Source organism: Varroa jacobsoni, unplaced genomic scaffold (genome assembly GCF_002532875.2).
Source record: "Varroa jacobsoni isolate VJ856 unplaced genomic scaffold, vjacob_1.0 scaffold_1244, whole genome shotgun sequence".
In the NCBI taxonomy this organism is placed as follows: Eukaryota; Metazoa; Arthropoda; class Arachnida; order Mesostigmata; family Varroidae; genus Varroa; species Varroa jacobsoni.
Genome location: NW_019214146.1, coordinates 177,699 through 198,356, shown reverse-complemented (window position 1 = coordinate 198,356; position 20,658 = coordinate 177,699). Strand labels below are relative to the sequence as shown.

The window sequence follows — 20,658 nt, the reverse complement described above, 5'->3', positions numbered from 1 at the left end:
AGATACGAAGATATTATTTATTCTGCCATTTAGGTAATTATTCATTAATTTGTTTGTAAGGGGTACTTAAATATCAAGCGCAGTACCACTTGTACATTTAGTATCAAAAATCATTGAACTAATCTACTTATATTTTCGTTTATTCAAGCTGATCTTTGCCTAAGGCGGAAACCTAATACACTAATGCACCAAAGTGCACTAGTGCACTATTGCACCAAAGTGCACTAGTGCACTATTGCACCAAAGTGCACTAGTGCACTATTGCACCAAAGTGCACTAGTGCACTATTGCACCAAAGTGCACTAGTGCACTATTGCACCAAAGTGCACTAGTGCACTATTGCACCAAAGTGCACTAGTGCACTATTGCACCAAAGTGCACTAGTGCACTATTGCGCCAAAGTGCACTAGTGCACTATTGCACCAAAGTGCACTAGTGCACTTTGGTTTATGACAGATGACAAAGGCATTGGCAGCTTTATCAAAACTTCATTTTAATCTGATCCCTGATAGGTGAACACTGATGATAACGATATAGACGTTTTAATATCTAAATATTATATGTATATTATTATATATTTTTTCTTGCAAACTGCAGCTCTAAACTAATTTTAAATTATCAAGTCGAAAGCCACCTGTCAATAATACACCATATGTGTCTGTGTTAGATTTTGTACAATGGCTAATTGACGCAGGCCCAGCGTAAATACGTTCACCTTATAACATAACTATAATTATTAATATACACTGTTGATATTTTTTTTTTATAAAGAAGCAAAATTTGTAAGCAAATAATGTTGTCTATTTCCCATGTGCATGGCTTATGAGCACGGCATTACTTCTGTCATCACTCGCTGCAAAAGGCCATGACTTAGTATCCTAGCACTTTTAATATGAGAGCTCTTTATTTTCAATGACTGAAGGTTCTGCTGTCGTCCACTGATCACGATTTGAAGAATTTTGTTAGGAAAATAGCTTGCTTATTGCACTTCAAAGATGGTGACAAAGCTACTGCTTCTCCTTGGGTGGGTAGAGGACCTTACTGCGCTGGCTAAGCATGTGGCTATACAGTTTAGGTAGGCCAGGCAAATAAATGAGCATCGTAATAACCAGCACAAGGTGATAGTCAAACGAGAAATTATATGGGTTGGGCAGATTAATGGAGAACAAACCCCGTTCCTTGACGTACGGCAAAGCTGAGTAGATTGAAAGGAGTTCACCCTACGGTGTCGAGCAGAACGTTCAGACGAAACGCGTCGAAGTAAGCAGCAATAGATGCCAGCGAACAGAAAGAGGAGTAAACCAGTTAATTCGGTAAATTGCCGCGAATTTATCGGTAATCAACTCTAACTATATTAAATGAACAAAATTCAAGTTGCCATAATCTCTACGTAAGTTACATGCTTTCCAGTATATATATCCCTTCTAACTCATAGATCCGCACGAAATAAATAATACAAACGAACAACATGCTTCTCAAAGTAGACAGCCAGTTTTTTTAATGAAGTATACATTTGCAATAGCTGTCTTTTCCTATTATGAAAGTGACAAAGACCAATCGGTGAAGGATAATAAATTTAAATGGGGAGTCTTTTTCGATTTATTTTAAAGACTGCATCTAAACACCAAAAGATGTTTCCACGGTCCTTTAAGTACGATTGACTAAAAACTCCGATGGAGCTGTATCATGGGCTAATAACAGGCCAAAGGTCTCCAAGATACAAGGGTTTAAAATCACCCAAAGCTCTCGAAAAATCTAACGGTTGGAGCTCATCTGGGCAACCGAATTGGAGATTAATATGCTTCTATTCAAAACAGACGTTATTTCCGCGTTAAAAATTAATGAACTTAAGAATCGCTTTTTGCGACATTTTAGTGTATTTTCTACTCTCTTCAATCCGATCCCTATTAAGACTTTTCTGCCTTGCTAGTTTCGGATGAATGCATTCGTGAGGCTGCAGGCGACCAGTAGAAAAGTCTAAGTTTAATAAACTTAACATTTATATACAAATATATGACAGAAAGACGTTCCCAAGAGACTTACGCTCACTCCAATTGGGTAAAGGATGATGAAAAACGAATATCTGCACCACGTGAGAATTGGGGGACACGCATTGTACAAACTCAACCCGTAAAAGAGATAACGCGTTATCTCTGCAATACTCCACGCCACTAATAACATTGGGAGACCTAAAATAACATACAAAAATGTCATTGTTCTTAACGTGCCTTGTTATTAGTAACAAGTCATTTAGCTAAAATAAAAAAATATTTTCCAAATATTGTTATTATAGATAAATGGTTAAATAACATATATATTTGTTACGTGCATAATATTTAATTCATTATTAATAATAATTCTTATTAATCAATCTAATTATTTAATAATTCATTAAATGAATTCCTTTTCAATTAATTCATTACATTGACCCTTACCTGTGAAACCATTTTTAGCTGACAGTTACTCTTTTTTAGCAAACACTATTTGGATATACATTGCGTCATGCACACACATACTAACCGATCTGTAAGCGGGACTCCGGCACGGCAACGAGGATTCCCCAGTACACCACAATTCTCGACAGGATTTGTATAAATGTCAGCAACGGATTTGCTCTAAAAACGAACATGCCCAATAGTAGTAATTCTTACTAGTTCCTTTTTACAGCAGTTCCCAACTAATTGTAAAGACTTGCGACGATTTTTTGTCATTTAACATATAAAGAGAAGACTATAGTTGCGGCTACATTAAGGTCAGATACAATAGTACCGAATGAGCGGTGTGTAATAATTCGCACATTTGGTTTTGGCAGAGTTTTGGTTATAAATGAAAAGAATAGTCACGACAAAGTCTTTTGCAGAACTTTTTGTGAGACAAAACTAGCTTTCTTTCTGTTGGCGGGGTCTTAGAAAACTCGAAAGTATTTACGGATACTTAAGTATGCGCACATGTACTTTCGTACATAAAATAATAGCATATAAAATAGCATGATACTTCTGTAGCAGAACTCAACAAATGAACTCTAGTATTGTTTCTTACAACAAAAAATTTGAATATACAATGCTGGTCAATTACCTCATACTTGTTATCAATACCTATAACGCGAAGCCACTTGTCGCTACAAAATTCCACGTCAACATAGTAAAATTTACATTTATTTGATTACTGCAGATAAAAGAAAACCCGGCTTCGTCTGTTACATATACTTACAAGAGTGATAAAAAGTGTTCAAAATATAATTAAATTAGGCTTATAGGTGTATTCATGTGAAATAGATATTGTCTTTACCTGACGAGCCCTGTAACACCGTGAACGACTTCCATAAGACCAGCCGTTTGAGCTACACCCAACTCCAGTTCAATATTCCCGAAAGCTCCTTTATAACATTGTTTCTCAAACATAAACGATAATGATTTAATCAAAACGTAGCTCCAGCTGGAAATGCGAAATGAGATGATTTGTTAGAAGGTAGTCTAAAGTTGCGGTGTTAGATAATTGAATCTTTCCTTATGGCTTACAAAATGTACCTGAAATATATTGATTTGATTAGTTTACTTATTTCACTATCAATGTAATTAGATATCTAGCTTCAGAAGTGTTATTGTCATAACTTTACACCTCAGATTACTTTCTAAATACATATAGCTGTTTCCGTTTTGTGAAAAATATACATGTTTCTCATAGAAGTATTCCTAGTTTCCCGAAGCAAATCGTAGGAGCATCTCAACTACCTTTGACTGCCACCAGAGTACGAATACTAATTCTAAGCGTCAGCCACGTTGATTCATATAACGGGGTAAATTATCAGAAGGAAATTAGAAATAAAAAAAGCATTTGCGTCTTGATTAACGGCTCACGTCCGAAAGAATACCAAATAAGAGCAGTCAATTACTTGTTACGTGTCTCATATGGTATGTTTTTAGACAAATGTTACCTAGATAACACTGTATTATGAAAAATATTATATATATATATTAATATATATAACATGTATAAAGTAATTTTCGATTTCCACATTTCGGAACTACATATTTTATTGCACCTGAACCGCTATGCACACACTGGCCGTCGAAACGTTTGTCATTATTTCTTATGCCAATGGTTAATCCGATAATGGCAGACTCGGTCAGGATAACTAACATCATTTACATGGTTGAATTATCAAAAAACTGGCCTAACGTGCTTCGAACATGCAGCTTCAGACATTGTTCAGTTTTATTTTGATTATTGAGGTTCTGTTTGATTTGTGAATTCATCGCGCTATGGGTTCCAAAGTCCCAAAAGAGGCCACCTGTTACCACAGTATTTGCCAACATATTTTACTTGTATAAGGTCAGGTGATGGATGTTTCTCTTCACGGGAGCTTACACCATCTGGTGGCACAAACCGACCGGGCGCAACAGGATGTGTTCAAGGAAAATTCTACGAGTAAAGGAAAATTTAAAGCGCTAGTCCTTTATTTTTTGATAACGCGACAATGGAGCCAAGAGAAGTTAAATATTGCATTCTTCATGTAATTTTACTCTAATATTTTTTTAATTATTCAAAAACGTCAATTGTAATTTATGAAGAACAAAAACATATATAGATGGTTTGGTAAAGTATTACGCTAGCCCAAATGACCTTTTGGTCTGCAGTAGGGTGAGTTTGAAGCGTTATTATTTTAATTAACATAGACATTACCTATATAGAACAGAATTAACTTACATTGCATTATGTCACTCATTGTACTGTAGTTGTGCTCAAGTAGCTGGTTTTTGTAAACTCCACTTGAACATTTAAATAATTTGGATCACTTGAATTGTGTCAGAAACATGGATTCGATTGACGCTATTAGGTCTATTCTGACAACCATCATTCTCCATTCCATCACCTTTCACTTGCTGTTTCATTGGACCTGCTCTTGCTTCTTCATTATATTGCTTCTTCGTTATATTGCTGTAATACCTTTTTAACCTTCAAGAAAATTCATTCCGTTTTATTTCCTGACTTTTTCGACAGACAAAAGAGCACTGGAACTATAACACTCATAATAGTCAAAGGTAGTTAAGTAGCTACGTGTAGTGAACGTCCTGGTGTCTATAGTGTATTTATTCCTACATGTGCCTATTGCTGTTCGTTACAATTAAACATAAGCTTGTAGTTCGTGATACCACAATCTCGCGTTCCTGACGAGTTGTAGATCAAATGCAATTCGGTTGGCTAATTTATTAATTGCTTTCATCGATGCTGTTTGACACATTTGATTAAAATTCTGCAAATGCAGATCCCTTCATCCGGTTTTTCTGCGCTTTAAGCTTAGATGAGTCGTAAGCTTGCTTTCACTTCGTTATTATAATAATACATTGCCTTATGCTTGCATTTACATGGTATATGCTACAGTGAGGTGAGTTTGGAGTGTTATTATATCAATTAACACAGACATTCCGTTCCTTGACACAATCGCAGTCTGATAATTCGAACTCGAGGTACTAGTATAATGAATTCTATTTTTTCCCGATACAGTGAATAGGATGAAACGGCTACACGAAATAGATAAGGATTCTATCATTGAGTAACGCTTCTACTCTATCCAACACAGACGCGCCAACATACGATGTTTTACTATGCGAAGAGTAATATGTGCGCCAACAAGACGAAAAAATGACTTATGAAAAACCTGGCATTTTTTTTATCGGTAACCACTTCTATATTACGCGAAGGGTCAGCTTTCGTGCACCCGTCCAGGTCGGTAATCGGTATTCAGGCAAACCTAAGTTATACCAGTAATTATTGTTTGCATCGCGGTGTATCCTGCTTGTCGGCAAAGACATTAGGTCACTTGTATACAGTGCATGGTTGACACACGTGTGCCGACAAAAGAAATAGACAAACCTGGCAGCCTGCAGCCCATTGTACGCAGTCAGGTATAATTTGGCAAAAGTGCTCTGTTCCTTCTTGCACATTGTTGCGTGCGTGTCTAGTACCTTCTAACCGAAGGTGTTGGAACGCGACGTAAATAATGTCCACTTCACACGTACACAAATACGCTACTGTCACTATTTCCACTTATTTTGGCTAGATCCCTAACTTAGAAGCGAAGACAGCGACTCGCGAGTCTTTCTTCATCAGCTGTGGCTGTCTTCCTATACGAGCAGAGAGGGTAACCATAAGACGTGAGAGAGGGCAGTGGGTAGCAGAAAGGGATTGTCTACGAGGAAAGCCCAATAACGTGTTTAGGGCACTCACTGGATGCACACGGAGCCCCCCAAAACAATAGACGGATGTGCCGGCAGACGACCTGCGCCAACCTTTAAATAGACTACGAACCCATTAATAATTCCGGTAGAATTTCTTATTCGCCGTGATATCGAAACCGAATTTATTAATGATGGTAGGGTAACAAGGTGATCGTATTGATGTACAGTAAACCGCGTTGTTGTAATTAAAATCAGCGCATGAAACATCCAGCGGCCATGTTATTGAGCGGTTAGTTCTTTATTGTGTGTGTTGAACCTACGAGCTTTTGACGGTCTGTCATCTGATCGTGTCTTCTTTTTTGATATTGTCGTCTCTAGCCGCGAAATGGTAAGCCACCCTCAGAGAACTTAGACGTTTCGTGGGGTACGATGAAAATAAGCACATAGCGATAGATCCTGTTAGGGCAGTCATTTCACGTAGAGCTTACAATCACACGGCATTCCAAGAGACAAGAGTCGGGATCCCCCTGTTCAATAGCATTATCAACTGACCAACCAGTCAGTCCCAGCCAGGCCAGCGCCGTTGTTGTCATCGCAATCGTACCTGCGAAAAATTCCATTGTCTCGGCAGAACGCCCCCGAAGCTGTCTTGTCAATGTGAATTAATAGCAGTATAAGTCGTGGTAGGAGTGTGGAGTGAACAGCGGTCAGGTGGTGTTCTTTGTAAGAAAAGTTTGTCGGGCTGCACAAAAATTGGTCGAAATTATTACGATTGCTAGAACTCATCGTATTAAGTGTGCTATTCACCTGTCGTTGTTCGACTACGACAAGATACCAATTACCTTTATAGCCAACTACAACTATGTAGATAATACTGCTGGAGACGAATACCAAATACTAATCCGATCTGCATACGTCTGACACGAATCAAAAATGGTACTTTGGGAGCAAGGCAACAGTTGTGCTAGTAATTGTACGGATCATGCCAAAAGGCTATGTTGTGCCTCAGTTGATGAAAATGTGAACTGGTGAATTAACGGATATACTCGTGGTCTGAATAGAAGTACAATAGTGTGGTGAAAATGTTATTTTATGATTGTTTTACCATGAGACCTAACACTTCTTTATAATTCAATGAAAGGTGTACACAATCATTTTTTGACGAGAAAAAAAATGACGCTGTTTTGTATAATCATTTAAATCTTAGAGAGCTCAATTGTACGTTGTCTCTGTAGACGCTCCTTCTGCACTGTGGATAAAAGGAATAATGAATTATCGTGAATAATTTTACGTTTTTTCTGTGCACCCTCTCTTTAGCTCTGAATACTTCGCCACATTTTTTTACATGGTACGCATTTGGACCATCTCATTTGAGCGTTTTAAGAGAACGCCCTGAATCATGCTATAAAAGTCTGTTTGAGTAAAGAAGGAACTTCGTAGGCTTGCAATTAAGAATATTTACGCATGCATCGCAATCGGTACGAATTAGAAATCATTCATTGGTTGTGAAGCTGAGGTCTTTACTTACAGTGGTTTGACTGTGTCTGACCTGGGCTTTTTTATGGTGGATGATACGTAACGAGTACAATAACCTTTGAATTTTTTTATGACTGGGTGAATTTAGTTGAAGTTTTGCATAACGACATACGTTCCATTGCTCTGCCTTACAAATGGAATAAGTGAATCCCTAATTTTACATTGTCAACTTAATTGTTGAGTCAATTTAATCCCTAGGGTGGAGATGTTGTCTTAGTGCTTCCCAGGAAAACATGTTTTACTTACCCAGAAAGGCGAGATAGAGCTGACAGAGACCGTTTAACAGATAGAATGTGTTTTCATCGATGGACTTCGTAGTGGCGTCGGCAGGGTTATGAAAGGACGCTGAGATTTTAACATTTCCTCTATAAAAGCAGTACATTTTTTTATCATGGTGTACGTACATAATATAGTCCCCTCAAATACGGAAAGCCTATCGTATGTATTGCACAACCATTTACAGAGTGGCTCAGGTTTTGATTTTTTGCGGATAAAATAATCTTGATTAGTGACACTTCGCGCTAGCGTAGCCGATGTTTAGGGGTCGTCCTTTTTTGAGATGATCCTCAACATGGAATTAAATATAAAAATCGCTCAAAGCTCAGTATTGCAAGCTTCTTTGCTGGCCTGCATGCTTCAACAGCGCGATGCAGTTTTGTGGAGTGGATATTGGGCATTAAAGTACTGCTTTAAACAGTTTTTATATAATCCTTGATTAAATTGATATTGCTCTAATTTACCTCCAGATAATATGGATTTTGGTTTGTTAGTTTGTTCTCGCATTATTGTGGTGGTACTAACGATCCCGCTGCGATCATTTTATTTATTTTGCAAACCCGTGTCATCTGTGGTTTATCGGCTCTGCAATCCAATCAACTACCGTAACGTGTGTTCGAAATGGTACCGGCCGGACTTTACTACTCGATGTTGATAGGCGTTTTTGGGATTTGGCCAGAGCGCGGACATCGACATCGTGCTCGATGGCACGCAGACTCGTCAACTCGCAGAGATCAAAACCGAAGACGGAAAAAAAGAAAAACACTTTCTCTACTACGATGGAGAGTCTGTTTCCGGTATGTACAACATCGTGCACATCTTTTTATGGTTTATTATACACATACGTTCTGTTAGAGACGTATGTTACGAATTACTCGCATGCACATGTAAATAGTTGTGAAATGTCAACGGCGTTGCACAAAACCAATCAGCGTACATCTTTATCAAATGCGTCTTCTTCGCACAGTTGGAATAAATCTTCGGTAATTATTCAAGTAGAGCTGAATATGTGACGCGGTTATGTACGTTTGGTTTGTTGGATGTCTAAGCTGTAGTGAATGAACAACTCTAAGCATTTGCCTCGTTTTCCTCTTGTGAACACAATGCCTCGAACGAGTTTATTTTCGTAATAGCTTCCTTTAATTCTAAAGAAACAGAAAAGAAGGTCCTGTGGCTTCAAATGTGTAGTCGTTTACGTACGTCACGAAATACAGGACAAACAAAGAGAAGCTTCCGATTGACGACTTGTTCAATAGACAGTGTACGTAACCATGGTTCCATAACCTATTTCAGTGTAAAAACAAACTTGCGTTAATTCCTTTTTATTTTACTGCGACATTTCTTTAGGTAAAGTGAACGTATCCTTGCGCAAAGCAGGTTCTCGCCTCGAACATCAAGGCATTAAAATCGAGCTTATTGGACTCATCGAATTATACTACGATCGGGGAAATCATCACGAATTTACATCGATCTCGAAGGAGCTCGCTCGGCCAGGGGACCTTATTCAAAACACGAGCTTCCCATTCGAATTCCATAATGTTGAAAAGCCCTATGAAAGCTATACTGGCGCCAACGTACGTCTCAGGTAAGAGTCGAATTCAAGAAATTTTCACTTATAGTCGCTTAGCCATTTAGTTCAATTGCTCACAAACATCAGTTGCTTTTTTTGACAGCTTCTCCGGATGAGTACCTTACCAGCGTGTACATTCAATGATCAATTCCGAGAAATTTACGTGAACAAAGCTACTTTCGCGTTTTTGCTAGCGATTTCTTAATAACTGTTCACATGCATGGAAAGACGCAGAACTGGCACTCTAGGGAGTTATTTTTTGTGTTTCTACCGTTTGTATATATTAAACTCAAAATTATATGTAGTTGTGCTATGTTTACCGTTGCGATAGCATCTACGCCTCACGTTGCCACTAACTGTTATAAAAGCTTGACTAGAACTTGCTTTATTTTAACGCCGCTTTCCGTTCCTACTTTGTGAAGCTGAAATCAGCTCTTCCGAAACTCTCTCTCTTTCCGAAAAACTTGCCCTACTAGAACATCTCCCTGAAATGGGAGATGTGACCTTATGTAAGATTGTTCCAACACATTTATAAAACGGCATGATAATCGTATACCATAGTGATCGATTCTGCTACCAGTGCTGGCTGCATGATATATTTAAACCCTGTCTAGTTGACTTCAACTGCTATGATTTTGTTTGTGTGTGTAGACACTGACCAAAATTCGGGTCAAAATCACACGAAAAATCTTCTTCGCGGGTTGGATACTAACATATCCTCCCTGTTAAGCCATTCTCTGCTAAGCGTTTTTGTTTTTTTTTATTGTAAATCAGAAACATATCTATAATATGGTGCGATGATATGCTGTATATTTGTTTGTTGTTTTTTCTGTACATGAACTACGGCACTAAAAGTCATTGAACGCCCAACAAAACAATGTTACCACTATAACGGCCCAAATAATACTTAAAGCGTTCTCCACATGTGTAGCAACAAGCCTTGAGGTGAGGGGGGCAAGAACTGCGTTACAGTGTACACCTAGAAAAAAACTATTAGATCTTTGATTTTTCACTAACTGTTTTTAAGTCGAGTGTTGTATCCATTACGAGGCTACCTTTCTATGACGATTTTGTTCTTTTTGCAGAGTATAGCACAGATTTACAATTTACTGTGTATTGTTTGTGTAATGATAGATGTGTAAGGAACAATGGTAAACTGTTCTAGACAAAGTCTGCTGCACTAAAAGATGGTCAGGGAAACTTCTACTTGACGTATTCGTTCTTATGTAACAATGAATGATCAGCTTATAGTGTACACATGGCTGCTTTCTTTGAGTCACTCAGCGCCAAGAACAGATATATTGGGGTAAATAAATAATGAAAACGTCACGGATAAAACGTGATATTTTTTGGCAATATTACTTACCGCAGCCTGCAATGCGATCTGTTTGGCTGCATTTTTGCGCAATACAGGTATTTTCTTCGGGTGACTATTGTGCGACGTCTTACGGACACAATTAAAGAACTTGAACTCGCAGTGCATACCTTGTCATCGTATCCAGACATTAATTCGTCGATTAAGATGGAAGTTGGAATCGAAGATTGCCTTCATATCGAGTTTGAGTACAACAAAAGCAAATACCATCTGAAAGACGTCATCGTTGGCAAAATCTACTTCTTACTCGTAAGATCAAACACATCTCAGGCAACTAAAATTTCTGTGCCTAAGCTTACTAGCGTCATTATCAATGCTATCGGTGCTAAAGTGATCGCTGTAGTATGTGTTTAGTTTCCCCACGATGTAACTGGCTAACTAATTGGCTTTTACTGTGCCACGGATAACGATCACATTGCCTGTTTCCTTTTTTCTTGACTATTCCTAATAAATTGCGTTATGATTTAAAATTTACTAAGCATCCCCGACTTCTTCGTTTAGGTTCGGATTAAGATTAAGCACATGGAAATAGCAATTATCAAACGCGAAACAACAGGGGCCGGACCGAACACATTCACCGAGAACGAAACGATCGCGAAGTATGAGATCATGGATGGAGCGCCCGTCCGCGGAGAAAGCATACCAATCAGGTATGTATTGATACTTGTGCTTTAATACACATTCTATATATCTATCCTATTATAATATATATCCATCGATTGCTGATTGAGATTGACTACAGGGTGAGTCGATGGGCTCAGGTCGCCGACTCGTCATACACAGGATTTCGGATTGTTATTGAGTTCTACCCTTGTTCGGGAAATTGTTTATCATGGCTTTTGCGGAATGATGAATTAAAAATATCTAAACATGTATTCAGTATCTCTGTCCTAAATACTCAATCCCTTGACGTACCATGTTGTTGCTTTCTCCACAGGCTATTCCTTTCGGGTTATGAATTGACACCAACTATGAAAGATATTAACAAGAAATTTTCCGTAAGGTACTATCTTAATCTTGTGCTCGTCGATGAAGAAGAGCGACGATATTTCAAGCAGCAGGTTTGTATGTCATAGCAGGAACAGCATTAAATTCGAACTCATATTTATAGATAGACCCAGTAGAGTCATGAAAAATGTATATTATTTCACCTTTGCAGATTGATATTTGTGAAAAAAGTAACATGCCAGATATCAATTAAGGAAACATGTAACTATGTGAAAATTACTTTCTTACCAGAGAAACTAAGCATTATGTTTATAAGAACTTACTATCTTACTAATACCTATTCCTAGTCAGTTAATTGAAAATAGTAAATAATAGTACATCATTACGGTTAGCCATTTTTTATAGCCTATAATGGTCAATACCAACAGTAGGCATAGTTACCTGTCACTTGTATTTGGGAAGAATCTTCATTGTGGTCAACAGGTCATATAATTTATTATTATGCGTAGTGTCTCAATCAAGAACAGTCTCCGAAATACCCAACCAATGATGTCCTTCTATCGCCGCCGTCAAGGGCATACTTAACGATCCCTGTTTCGACATTGTTGTAAGGTCACCCTAGCTATCACTAGATAGCTTAACTTCGAGTTACTAACTACTCAGCAAAGATACTCGATTGTGTTTAGAAAATAATATGTTATAGTTCACCACAGCTTATTTGAACATTTCGCTAACTTTATTGATGAGGAAGCAGCAGAATCTTACCTACAGAAACGATGGAAAGTGTTTAAGTAATAGTCATTTTGGATCAACTGGCTGTTCCTAAAAATATGTACTATGTCGCTTTCTGATAAATTTTATTTTCAGCGGTAACATGTTAAATTGGCGCTCCATTGTCCCTCTGGAAAAAGTACTTTATGCATTGAGCTTTATCATTCTTTAAAAGATTTACCTCCAATTTTGCGACACCCTTACATAATATCTTTACATAGCTATAATTCCATTTATTGTATAACGAGTGTTAAACTAAACTTTGCTGTGGCATATTTAAGGAAATAATTCTGTGGCGCAAGGGTGAAAAGACTCGAAAGCCTGTTATGGCCGTACGGCAATCTCCCACAGTCGACAGACCATCACTACCTGCGTCCACGCCAGCGTCGCCGCAAAGTCCGCCGGTATACGAGGAGGGCGGCCCAGAAGGCGATGCTGGTGACAATGGACAAATATCTTTTAATCCTGACCAGGACGTTAACCCTCTGCCTCTGCCCAACTCCGTACAACCTAAAGAGATCAAGGAGACGGCCAGCAATGGAAGTAAGGAGGACCAGTAGTGAGTTGGGGGCTGAGTCCTAGCGGGAAAATCGCGTAGCTAAATATCGCACGTAAGCCACCGCGATAGCAGCAACAACAACAACAGAAACAACACTACAACAATATCAGGATCAATGGTTTAAGAGAGAAAGTAGAAAAAGAAAGAAGCACAACAGATAAAAGTATGCATATTTAGCTTTGCGTTCTTGAAAAAAATGTAGCCACATTGGCAGCGCAACAGACACAATGTCAAGCAACAGCAGCCCTTACCCGGGCTGCCGATACTTTTATAGATAAGTGATGATAGTGATGAGGGACTGATTATATGATGCCTTACATATTTAGGCAGAGAGAGAGAGAGAGAAAAAGACTAATTTCAAGATTGCGAATAATTGGTTACGTGTATGTGGTAACAGCAAAAAAGATGGAAGCACAAGCACACATTAAAGACTTCACTTAGAAATGGTTGATTTCAGAACAAATCTGATTGAACATTGAAAAGGCCTGTTTTTGGAACGTGTAGGAAAATGCGTGATGGCCAGTGAGGTTTTACAACTTGTTGCGGTAAATTGGAGTTAACTGTCGTAACTAAGCGTTAGCAATAGAAGATGAGTGAAGATGAGCAACGTGACATACAAAAATTAATGGTAGTCCGGAAAATAGTTAAAAAAAAAATGTCGGTGTGATCAGAGCTCACACTCATGATCTATTCTACGCTACCGATAACATGCTATTTATGGGCCTGAACATTCGCTATAGGGTGGTCACATGCGGCAGGCTACTGCACTCAGATATATGACACAGCAAATATGCTTAGTGCTATGGCTATATTATTACAATCACACTTAGATATGAAACAACTTTCTTTATTTACACTCTATAGTTTTATATATGAAGATATTCTTATTTCGTCGATCACTTCTGATCTTATATGTTTCTATTGATAGATTGCTTATGAAAGATAGTCGTCTATTTTCGATACTTTACTTATTATGATAACGAAGATGAGCCCAACAAATCTCAAAAAGCACAATACACGCTACTACATAATAATTATAGTAACGAAGAATGATCAGGCACTGAACGTTGAAGCCACATGCTACTTAAAGAAATGGCACACACAAATGAAATTTACGAAGATAGTATATTATCAATGATTATGCGAGATCTATAGTCAATTTCAGAAAGTACGAACGCTCAGCAATCCAGGCACACATATATTTACAGACAACCAAATAAATGTGAGAAATCTTGATCAGTTGATATAGTCAGCGTGGGACAAAGAACAGGCTAGACCCGTCGCACGATGTTGTGTTGTTACTGCGGCGTCTTTCGCATTCGAGTAGGTGCAAGTGGTAAATGTTATTAGGTTTTTTCTTATATAAACGAAAAAACATGTCTATGTAAGAAGAAAAACACGAACAGTGAGGCAACGAAACGTAGAGATTCGTCTGTGAACGATGGTGAAGGTGCACACAGCAGGATAAAGAGGTAAAATTTTCAAATATGCGATATATATGTTAAGTTGATTGTAACAGTATACCAACAATAATAATAAAGACGAATAACAAAAGAAATGATAACGTGTTAACGAGTTAACGAGTGCAAGCCGTGGAAATGGCAATGGCCAACCGTTATTCAATACAGCAAAATTATAAAGGGGTAGAGTGAAATAAGTATAAGAATCCATGAACAGGATTACCTGAGGTCGTCGACTGAAACAAAGGAATATAAAAAACATAGGTACTACATTTGCTCGCCGACGAGCAGAATTGTATCATTTTTGCTATTAGGATGACAGGAAAGAACCAAAAGCATGACTCGGGAAGACAGTAGGAATACTGATCAGCTTGAAAAAAGAAATTGATAATTTTTCTGCTTTAATGAAAACAAGTTTATAAATCACCGTCAGTGACGAAGAGCTAACTACTGTAACTGACGACGATACCGTTAGATTCTTTGCACAGCAAACGTTCGTAAAAAGTGTGAAGACGAGACTCAATTATAAGAGGCAAAAAAGCAAAAAGCTTTGCCAAAGTGGCAAAGGGCATTTGAAGAAAGAGCGAAGTCGGGCAGGAGGATGACTAAACGACATATAACGGAAACGACGTACAGGATAGCTGAAGTAGAAAAGGATTGCTGTATATACTGCCCTGTGATCCGTTCGGGGGTACACGGGAGCAGAGCATTGTTGTAAATATTTTCAAATACTAATCTTAGATATTGAAAGGTTAAAGGTAATGACGGGTACACAGAAAGACAAATTATGTCGGTGAAAGCGAACCACAGATGACGATTATGATGATGATTAGGACTAGGGGGAAAACGATGCTTAGAAAGAAATCAAGCGACGACGATAACAGATCGTACGATAATAGATGAGAGTAAGGATAATAAAATATGAACATTTTAAATAAAATACAACTATTTCTTCTCAAGTATGATAAGACAAGAACGAGTGCATAAATATGTATATATTTTAAACATTTCATTTAAAAACTAATTAGAAGTAAAGACAAAAGCCACATAATGTTTGTAAAAGTAGGATGTTTAACTCATCATATAATTTTTTCTTCCACTTTAATATTGGCTTTTCACGCCTTTCCCAAAATTTCTGTGTGTCCTACTGTACTTTATATATTTAATTATATATAGCTCTATACAACAGCACGCCGTTTGATCTATCGTTCGGTAGTCCTAAAACGAGTAAACAGTCGCAGACAGTATAGTAACATAGATGTTACGAGGACTCTGGAGCGTCTGCGATGACGTCGCCATGTGGCTGTGACTCGGCCAACCCTCATGTAGCGAGAAAGGCTCAGATCTTCGTCCGCTCTCGGCCGAATAGTGATAAATCGGGGACAATCCTTACTGAACTTGCTTCTTCTATATTCATCTAATGCACTAGGTGTTACCTGTCAGCGCTTAAACTCGCCCTGTTCGAGAAGAACTTTTACTTCCTTCGCATCGAGGGTCTCGTACTTCATTAACGCTTCAGCTAATAATCTGCAATTTAACAAAACGATATATCGATGTATTTCTGATTCTATTATTGTACTTAAATGCGACCTATAGGTACGTGGAAACAGTATCTAGCGAGAGTTAGCTGTTCGCGAGTAAAAGGACCGACTATCACATAGAGTTAAATAAGATTAGCCTATACACAGACCGACAGGTAAGCAACCTAAGTGTCAGGAACGCTATAATTATACAGTTGGAAGAAGATATAGCTTAAATATCATCATGGACTTTTTGATATTTGTGTTACACTAACGAAGACATTGCTGAGACGAAAATGCCAACGTTATCAATAACGAAAGTTTTATATCACAAAAAGTTCAGTTTATATCTACAAAGAGACGCAAAAACATGAGCTTAAGGCTTTACCGATAAATATAATGAGCTAGAAGCTATTCGTAGCTAAAAGGACTAACTTAAGTTCTCGCTGGTGCGTCTTGAGAATGTGCTTAGCCCTCTCCATAGACTCGTTAAGGATACGTTTGATTTCTTGATCAATAAGCTCTGCCGTTGTGTTTGCCAAGTCATTAACGACGACGAGAGAGTCCTGCTCTTCAGGGAATGTACGAACTCCGACAGATTCAGACATGCCCCACATCTTCACCATCTTTTTAGCTATTATAGTGGCGCGCAACAGGTCCGATGAAGCGCCCGAGGTAATCTTCTCAGGCCCAAAAATTAATTCCTCAGCAGCCCGGCCTCCCATCAAGGTGTCCAAGGTGGCCATTAATTGTGCTTTTGTTTCATGGTACTTCTCCTTCTCAGGGATGTAGGCTGTATGACCGAGAGAGGGCCCACGGGGGATTATTGTAACCTTGTGCAATGGGCTATGATTTTTGGTATAAAATGAAACGAGAGCATGCCCTCCTTCATGGTAGGCGGTAATAAGGTTAGCCTCTTCGTCCGGTATACGGCTTTTGCGTTCTGGCCCCATAAGCACCTTATCCCGCGCGTTTTCGAAATACTGCATTGTTACTGCGTCCTTACCATCCATGGCGGCTCGTAATGCCGCTTGATTAACCATGTTCTCAATATCTGCTCCAGTGAACCCTGTTGTACCTCGTGCCAGATAGTCGACGCTTATATCTTTACCGAGTGTCACTTTCGCTAAATAATGTTCTAAGATATCTTTACGCCCCTCTAGATCAGGAGTTTGCACTTGAACCTCGACATCGAAGCGACCTGGACGTAGAAGGGCCTTGTCGAGATCGTCGCGACGATTGGTGGCTCCCAGAACTATTACGCCTTCATTCTGCCGGAAACCATCCATTTCTGTGAGTAGTTGATTAATAGTTTGATTTGCGTACGGATGCAGCACCGAATTGGTTCTCTTGGCGCCAACTGAGTCGATCTCGTCAATAAAGATTACACATGGAGCACGAGCCTTCGCAGTTTGAAAAAGATCACGCACTCGGCGAGCGCCCTGTCCAACAAGAAGCTCGTCGAATTCTGGGCCAGCAGCATGGAAAAACGGTACTCCGGCTTCCCCTGCAACGGCTCGCGCCAAAAGTGTCTTGCCGGTGCCCGGTGGACCCACGAGAAGAACGCCTTTTGGCAATTTGCCACCAAGTGCCGAGAACTTCTCTGGATTACGGAGGAACTCAACAATCTCTTGCAATTCTTGTTTGGCCTCGTCCGCGCCTCTCACATCCTGAAACGATACCTCGATCTCTTCGGGAAGGACTTCATTTGAAGAGCCTATTATGACACGTCGGATGGGTCCACCAAGAAATACGAACAATGCAGCGAGGATTAGCGTTATACCCAGTATGTCCCGGATGGTGGTGAAGAGTTTCAATTTCGGTGCGGCCTTACCATTTCCAGACGCGTAGCCTTCGGCAAAAGCTATTCGAAGGCGTGCCTGTTCCTCAGCGGATAGAGACGAATCTTGTATGTAGGAACGAAAATGTTTGAGTTTGTCTGTCTTGTCAATTTTCTTTGAGCTATCATCCTTCCTTATGCTACGGAAGATATCCGATGGCGACGTGAAGCCCGATCCGTAGCCCTCCCTGGCCATTGACGCTTTTGTTTTAAACCCGCGCGTAGTGCTGCTTCCGCCAATATTGACTTTCTCAAGCGGACTCCGTAGCAAAGCTGACCGGTACAAGCCTAACCGGCCGAGGCTATACGATTCGTAATTAGCTGGCCATGAACAAGAGTTTTGCACAGTAACCTCTTCCCTGACGGCGGGAGTATAGAACAGCGCCCGTTGTAACTCATCCTTGCTCCTTAGCAGGGACGCGCAAAGCCTACTCTGGCTGAACCACTGAAAAGTGTTATGAAAACTGATGACCTGCAGGTCAGAAGCGGCCGTTTGGGTGGTCTCACGGCCTGTCCGGACCGGGGTCCGTCCACCGGTGCACAGCTGAACCAACGATGGAACCGCAGGTGGCTGAAGTATAGAGAACATGGCAACAGGGCGACCGGCGCCAACGAATTTCTAAATCAGCGCCAGATGGGACGCGAAAATATAAAATGTGCACAACAGAGAACTTAGTACACAAACGTTGCTCATTTACTTTTTCACTGCAAACATATCACACGATGCAGACGACACACGATTACCCAACTTTCATTCCTTTCAAAAACTAAACAAACTGCCACCGAGAGGCCTTTACGCCAATCATACAATGCAAGGTCCTTATCAAGGGCGTAAAGTCGCGGCTATTACAGTGCATATTCGAAAATTAATACCTGCTACTTCTTTTCCTTGATGGCCGAATTATTGATTCTCTCGAATCAATCATACTAGTGTATTGGCAAACATCAGCCGAGACGAAATCCGCCTGAATTAGCAACTTCCTATAGAAGATTCACAATGAAGAATAATTTATATATACAGAACAGTTGTTGCTTGACACGAACCTGAGCAATAGCTAGTATGCACTACGTGAGTCTCCTACGAATGAAAATAGTCAACTGTTTCGCCGGGCGGGAATTTTTAGTGTAGTTTCAATATAACTTCCGGCTGCACTATCACTCGCTCCAGTTGCAGACGGAATGAAAAACAATAGCGCAGCACCGCCACACCGCCATCTTTGTTCGAAGCCGCATTCGTGCAACGTGCTTCAGTGCTTGACAAGTATTTAATGGTTTACGTGTTAGTGTGATCCCACGAACGCATACAAAGGCCGCTCTTTAAAATGGTAGGTGTAACATTTTAACGAGCCTCCACTGCGTATCAGCAGCGCGCCAAAAAAACGAAGACTACCGGATACAGAGCAAGCGTGTCACCAGAGATCACCAACCCAGTCATTGTTGATACATATGTGTTGGCATTTTTTTCGCTTCTGACAGATTTTATGAAGAAATATATAGAATTCGTTTCAATAACTATTGAAACAAAGGTTGCTGCGTGTTCGTTTTGATTGGTCTCCAAGTTCGAATCGTAAGAACAAGTAAATCAAAACAAAAAATACGAGTTTGTATTAGTAGCTCATCGTGGAGTCATTATTGATCTTTGTAGTGCCCATCTGATCAATATCTGAAGTAAACAGGTTTTTAAATGTGTTCTCTATAAACTGTACTAGGCTATTGATTGTATAGTTGCGGCATTTAGATGACGGTGAAGTGAGACAAAGCGTCGCTACTATTTACAGGAGCTATTACGATATTAACAGGGTCGTTATGCTTCGCGGTAATGTAACAAACAGGTTAACAAATATTCAAACGGGATAGTGCGGTCACCTGCAAAGGATTCCTCACACATATGTCCAGAAATGCTTCCGTATTCTTAAGATATACCCACCCGCATATGGTGTTATTTTGTGAGTATTTTTCATGCTCGTTTTCCAAATGTAGGTTCTGAACATATGAATCGTTACATTCTCCTACCGTCTAAATATTTGTTGAGTCAAAATTCGCCGCTGTCATCGAATTATTGGTTTTATCATTTGCAACATGAGACTGTCTAGTCGCGCGCGAATTTACTGTTCGCCGTCTAGCAATATTGATTGGCGTTCCTAGACTTTTATCCAATCTATAATACTTGGTGTATCGTAGTGCACCTTTGCGTACAACAATACAGGCTAATAGTACGAAGCTAAGGATTCCTTATTGCAACTATTCGACTCTTTATGATTCTGTTAATGTCAAGTAGAAACTTGTTAAACAAGCGCTATTTTATGCTGTAGTCAGTTGTTTGGTAATGCGAAGCAACAGAACCTTGCTAAATTGTTTACCAATTAGCATTTTCTTTTACTGTAGGTAAACAATGACCTGCCGATAAAAGTGTCCACTTGGTGCATAGAACGCTTTAAAGTCATTAAGAAGCTGCCCTTGAGGTTGTTGCACAGCCACACATCCGGTGTGGCATATAAGTTTATTATCATTATTTTAGATAGCCCAAAAAAAAAAAGAGTAACAAATGAATCTTGAAAATCTCCATTAATTTGTCCAATCCTTCTATTGCTTCTATGAATATATATATATATAAAGCCCGAATG

General features: G+C 39.3%; 4 protein-coding genes across 7 annotated transcripts in view; 2 read left to right on the top strand and 2 right to left on the bottom strand.

The window, feature by feature from the left end:
* Positions 1-3: 3 nt before the first annotated feature.
* On the bottom strand, positions 4-6,132 carry Hacd1 (3-hydroxyacyl-CoA dehydratase 1). 2 transcript variants are annotated; one of them, XM_022846584.2, is made up of 5 exons: positions 5,875-6,132; positions 3,289-3,435; positions 2,521-2,615; positions 2,044-2,189; positions 4-1,220 (listed from the first exon to the last, which is right to left on the bottom strand). In XM_022846584.2, exons 1-5 carry the CDS (start codon positions 5,943-5,945, stop codon positions 1,008-1,010), a joined length of 672 nt encoding a protein of 223 aa, XP_022702319.1. In that variant the 5' UTR covers positions 5,946-6,132; the 3' UTR covers positions 4-1,007. The 2 variants fall into 2 exon arrangements, with proteins under 2 accessions (XP_022702319.1, XP_022702320.1); XM_022846585.2 differs by lacking the exon at positions 5,875-6,132 and adding an exon at positions 4,708-4,927.
* Positions 6,133-6,334: 202 nt separating this feature from the next.
* On the top strand, positions 6,335-14,772 carry Vps26 (vacuolar protein sorting 26). 2 transcript variants are annotated; one of them, XM_022846577.2, is made up of 7 exons: positions 6,335-6,567; positions 8,650-8,788; positions 9,339-9,576; positions 10,975-11,185; positions 11,438-11,586; positions 11,874-11,997; positions 12,937-14,772. In XM_022846577.2, the coding sequence occupies exons 1-7, from the start codon at positions 6,565-6,567 to the stop codon at positions 13,213-13,215; spliced, it is 1,143 nt and encodes a 380-aa protein (XP_022702312.1). In that variant the 5' UTR covers positions 6,335-6,564; the 3' UTR covers positions 13,216-14,772. The 2 variants fall into 2 exon arrangements, with proteins under 2 accessions (XP_022702312.1, XP_022702313.1); XM_022846578.2 differs by lacking the exon at positions 6,335-6,567 and adding an exon at positions 6,782-7,115.
* Positions 14,773-15,722: 950 nt separating this feature from the next.
* YME1L (ATP-dependent zinc metalloprotease YME1L) lies at positions 15,723-18,757 on the bottom strand. The gene is made up of 2 exons (XM_022846570.2): positions 16,630-18,757; positions 15,723-16,201 (listed from the first exon to the last, which is right to left on the bottom strand). The coding sequence occupies exons 1-2, from the start codon at positions 18,621-18,623 to the stop codon at positions 16,114-16,116; spliced, it is 2,082 nt and encodes a 693-aa protein (XP_022702305.1). The 5' UTR covers positions 18,624-18,757; the 3' UTR covers positions 15,723-16,113.
* A 449-nt stretch (positions 18,758-19,206) lies between these two features.
* The window catches only part of eIF3i (eukaryotic translation initiation factor 3 subunit i), a 3,130-nt gene continuing 1,678 nt past the window's right edge, over positions 19,207-20,658 (top strand). Inside the window, exons 1-2 of one of the 2 annotated variants that reach the window (XM_022846582.2) lie at positions 19,207-19,359; positions 19,867-19,980. Coding sequence is in view for 1 of the 2 variants with exons in the window: in XM_022846581.2 (XP_022702316.1) it covers positions 19,357-19,359 (3 nt within the window). In the remaining variant the exon portion in view is untranslated. The remainder of the gene's footprint in view (positions 19,360-19,866; positions 19,981-20,658) is intronic. The other variant, XM_022846581.2, reaches the window with a different exon arrangement.

Coding starts and splice junctions, on each gene's coding strand:
- Hacd1 (XM_022846584.2), bottom strand. CDS start 5,945: ATGTGCAAGAAGGAACAGAGCACTTTTGCCAAATTATACCTGACTGCG. Junction 2,616..3,288: donor GGTGTTACAGGGCTCGTCAG/GTAAAGACAATA, acceptor GTTCGTTTTTAG/AGCAAATCCGTTGCTGACAT. Junction 1,221..2,043: donor TTTACCCAATTGGAGTGAGC/GTAAGTCTCTTG, acceptor TCGACACCGTAG/GGTGAACTCCTTTCAATCTA.
- Vps26 (XM_022846577.2), top strand. Junction 9,577..10,974: donor GGCGCCAACGTACGTCTCAG/GTAAGAGTCGAA, acceptor TGCGCAATACAG/GTATTTTCTTCGGGTGACTA. Junction 11,998..12,936: donor GACGATATTTCAAGCAGCAG/GTTTGTATGTCA, acceptor GGCATATTTAAG/GAAATAATTCTGTGGCGCAA.
- YME1L (XM_022846570.2), bottom strand. CDS start 18,623: ATGTTCTCTATACTTCAGCCACCTGCGGTTCCATCGTTGGTTCAGCTG. Junction 16,202..16,629: donor ACGCACCAGCGAGAACTTAA/GTTAGTCCTTTT, acceptor GTTAAATTGCAG/ATTATTAGCTGAAGCGTTAA.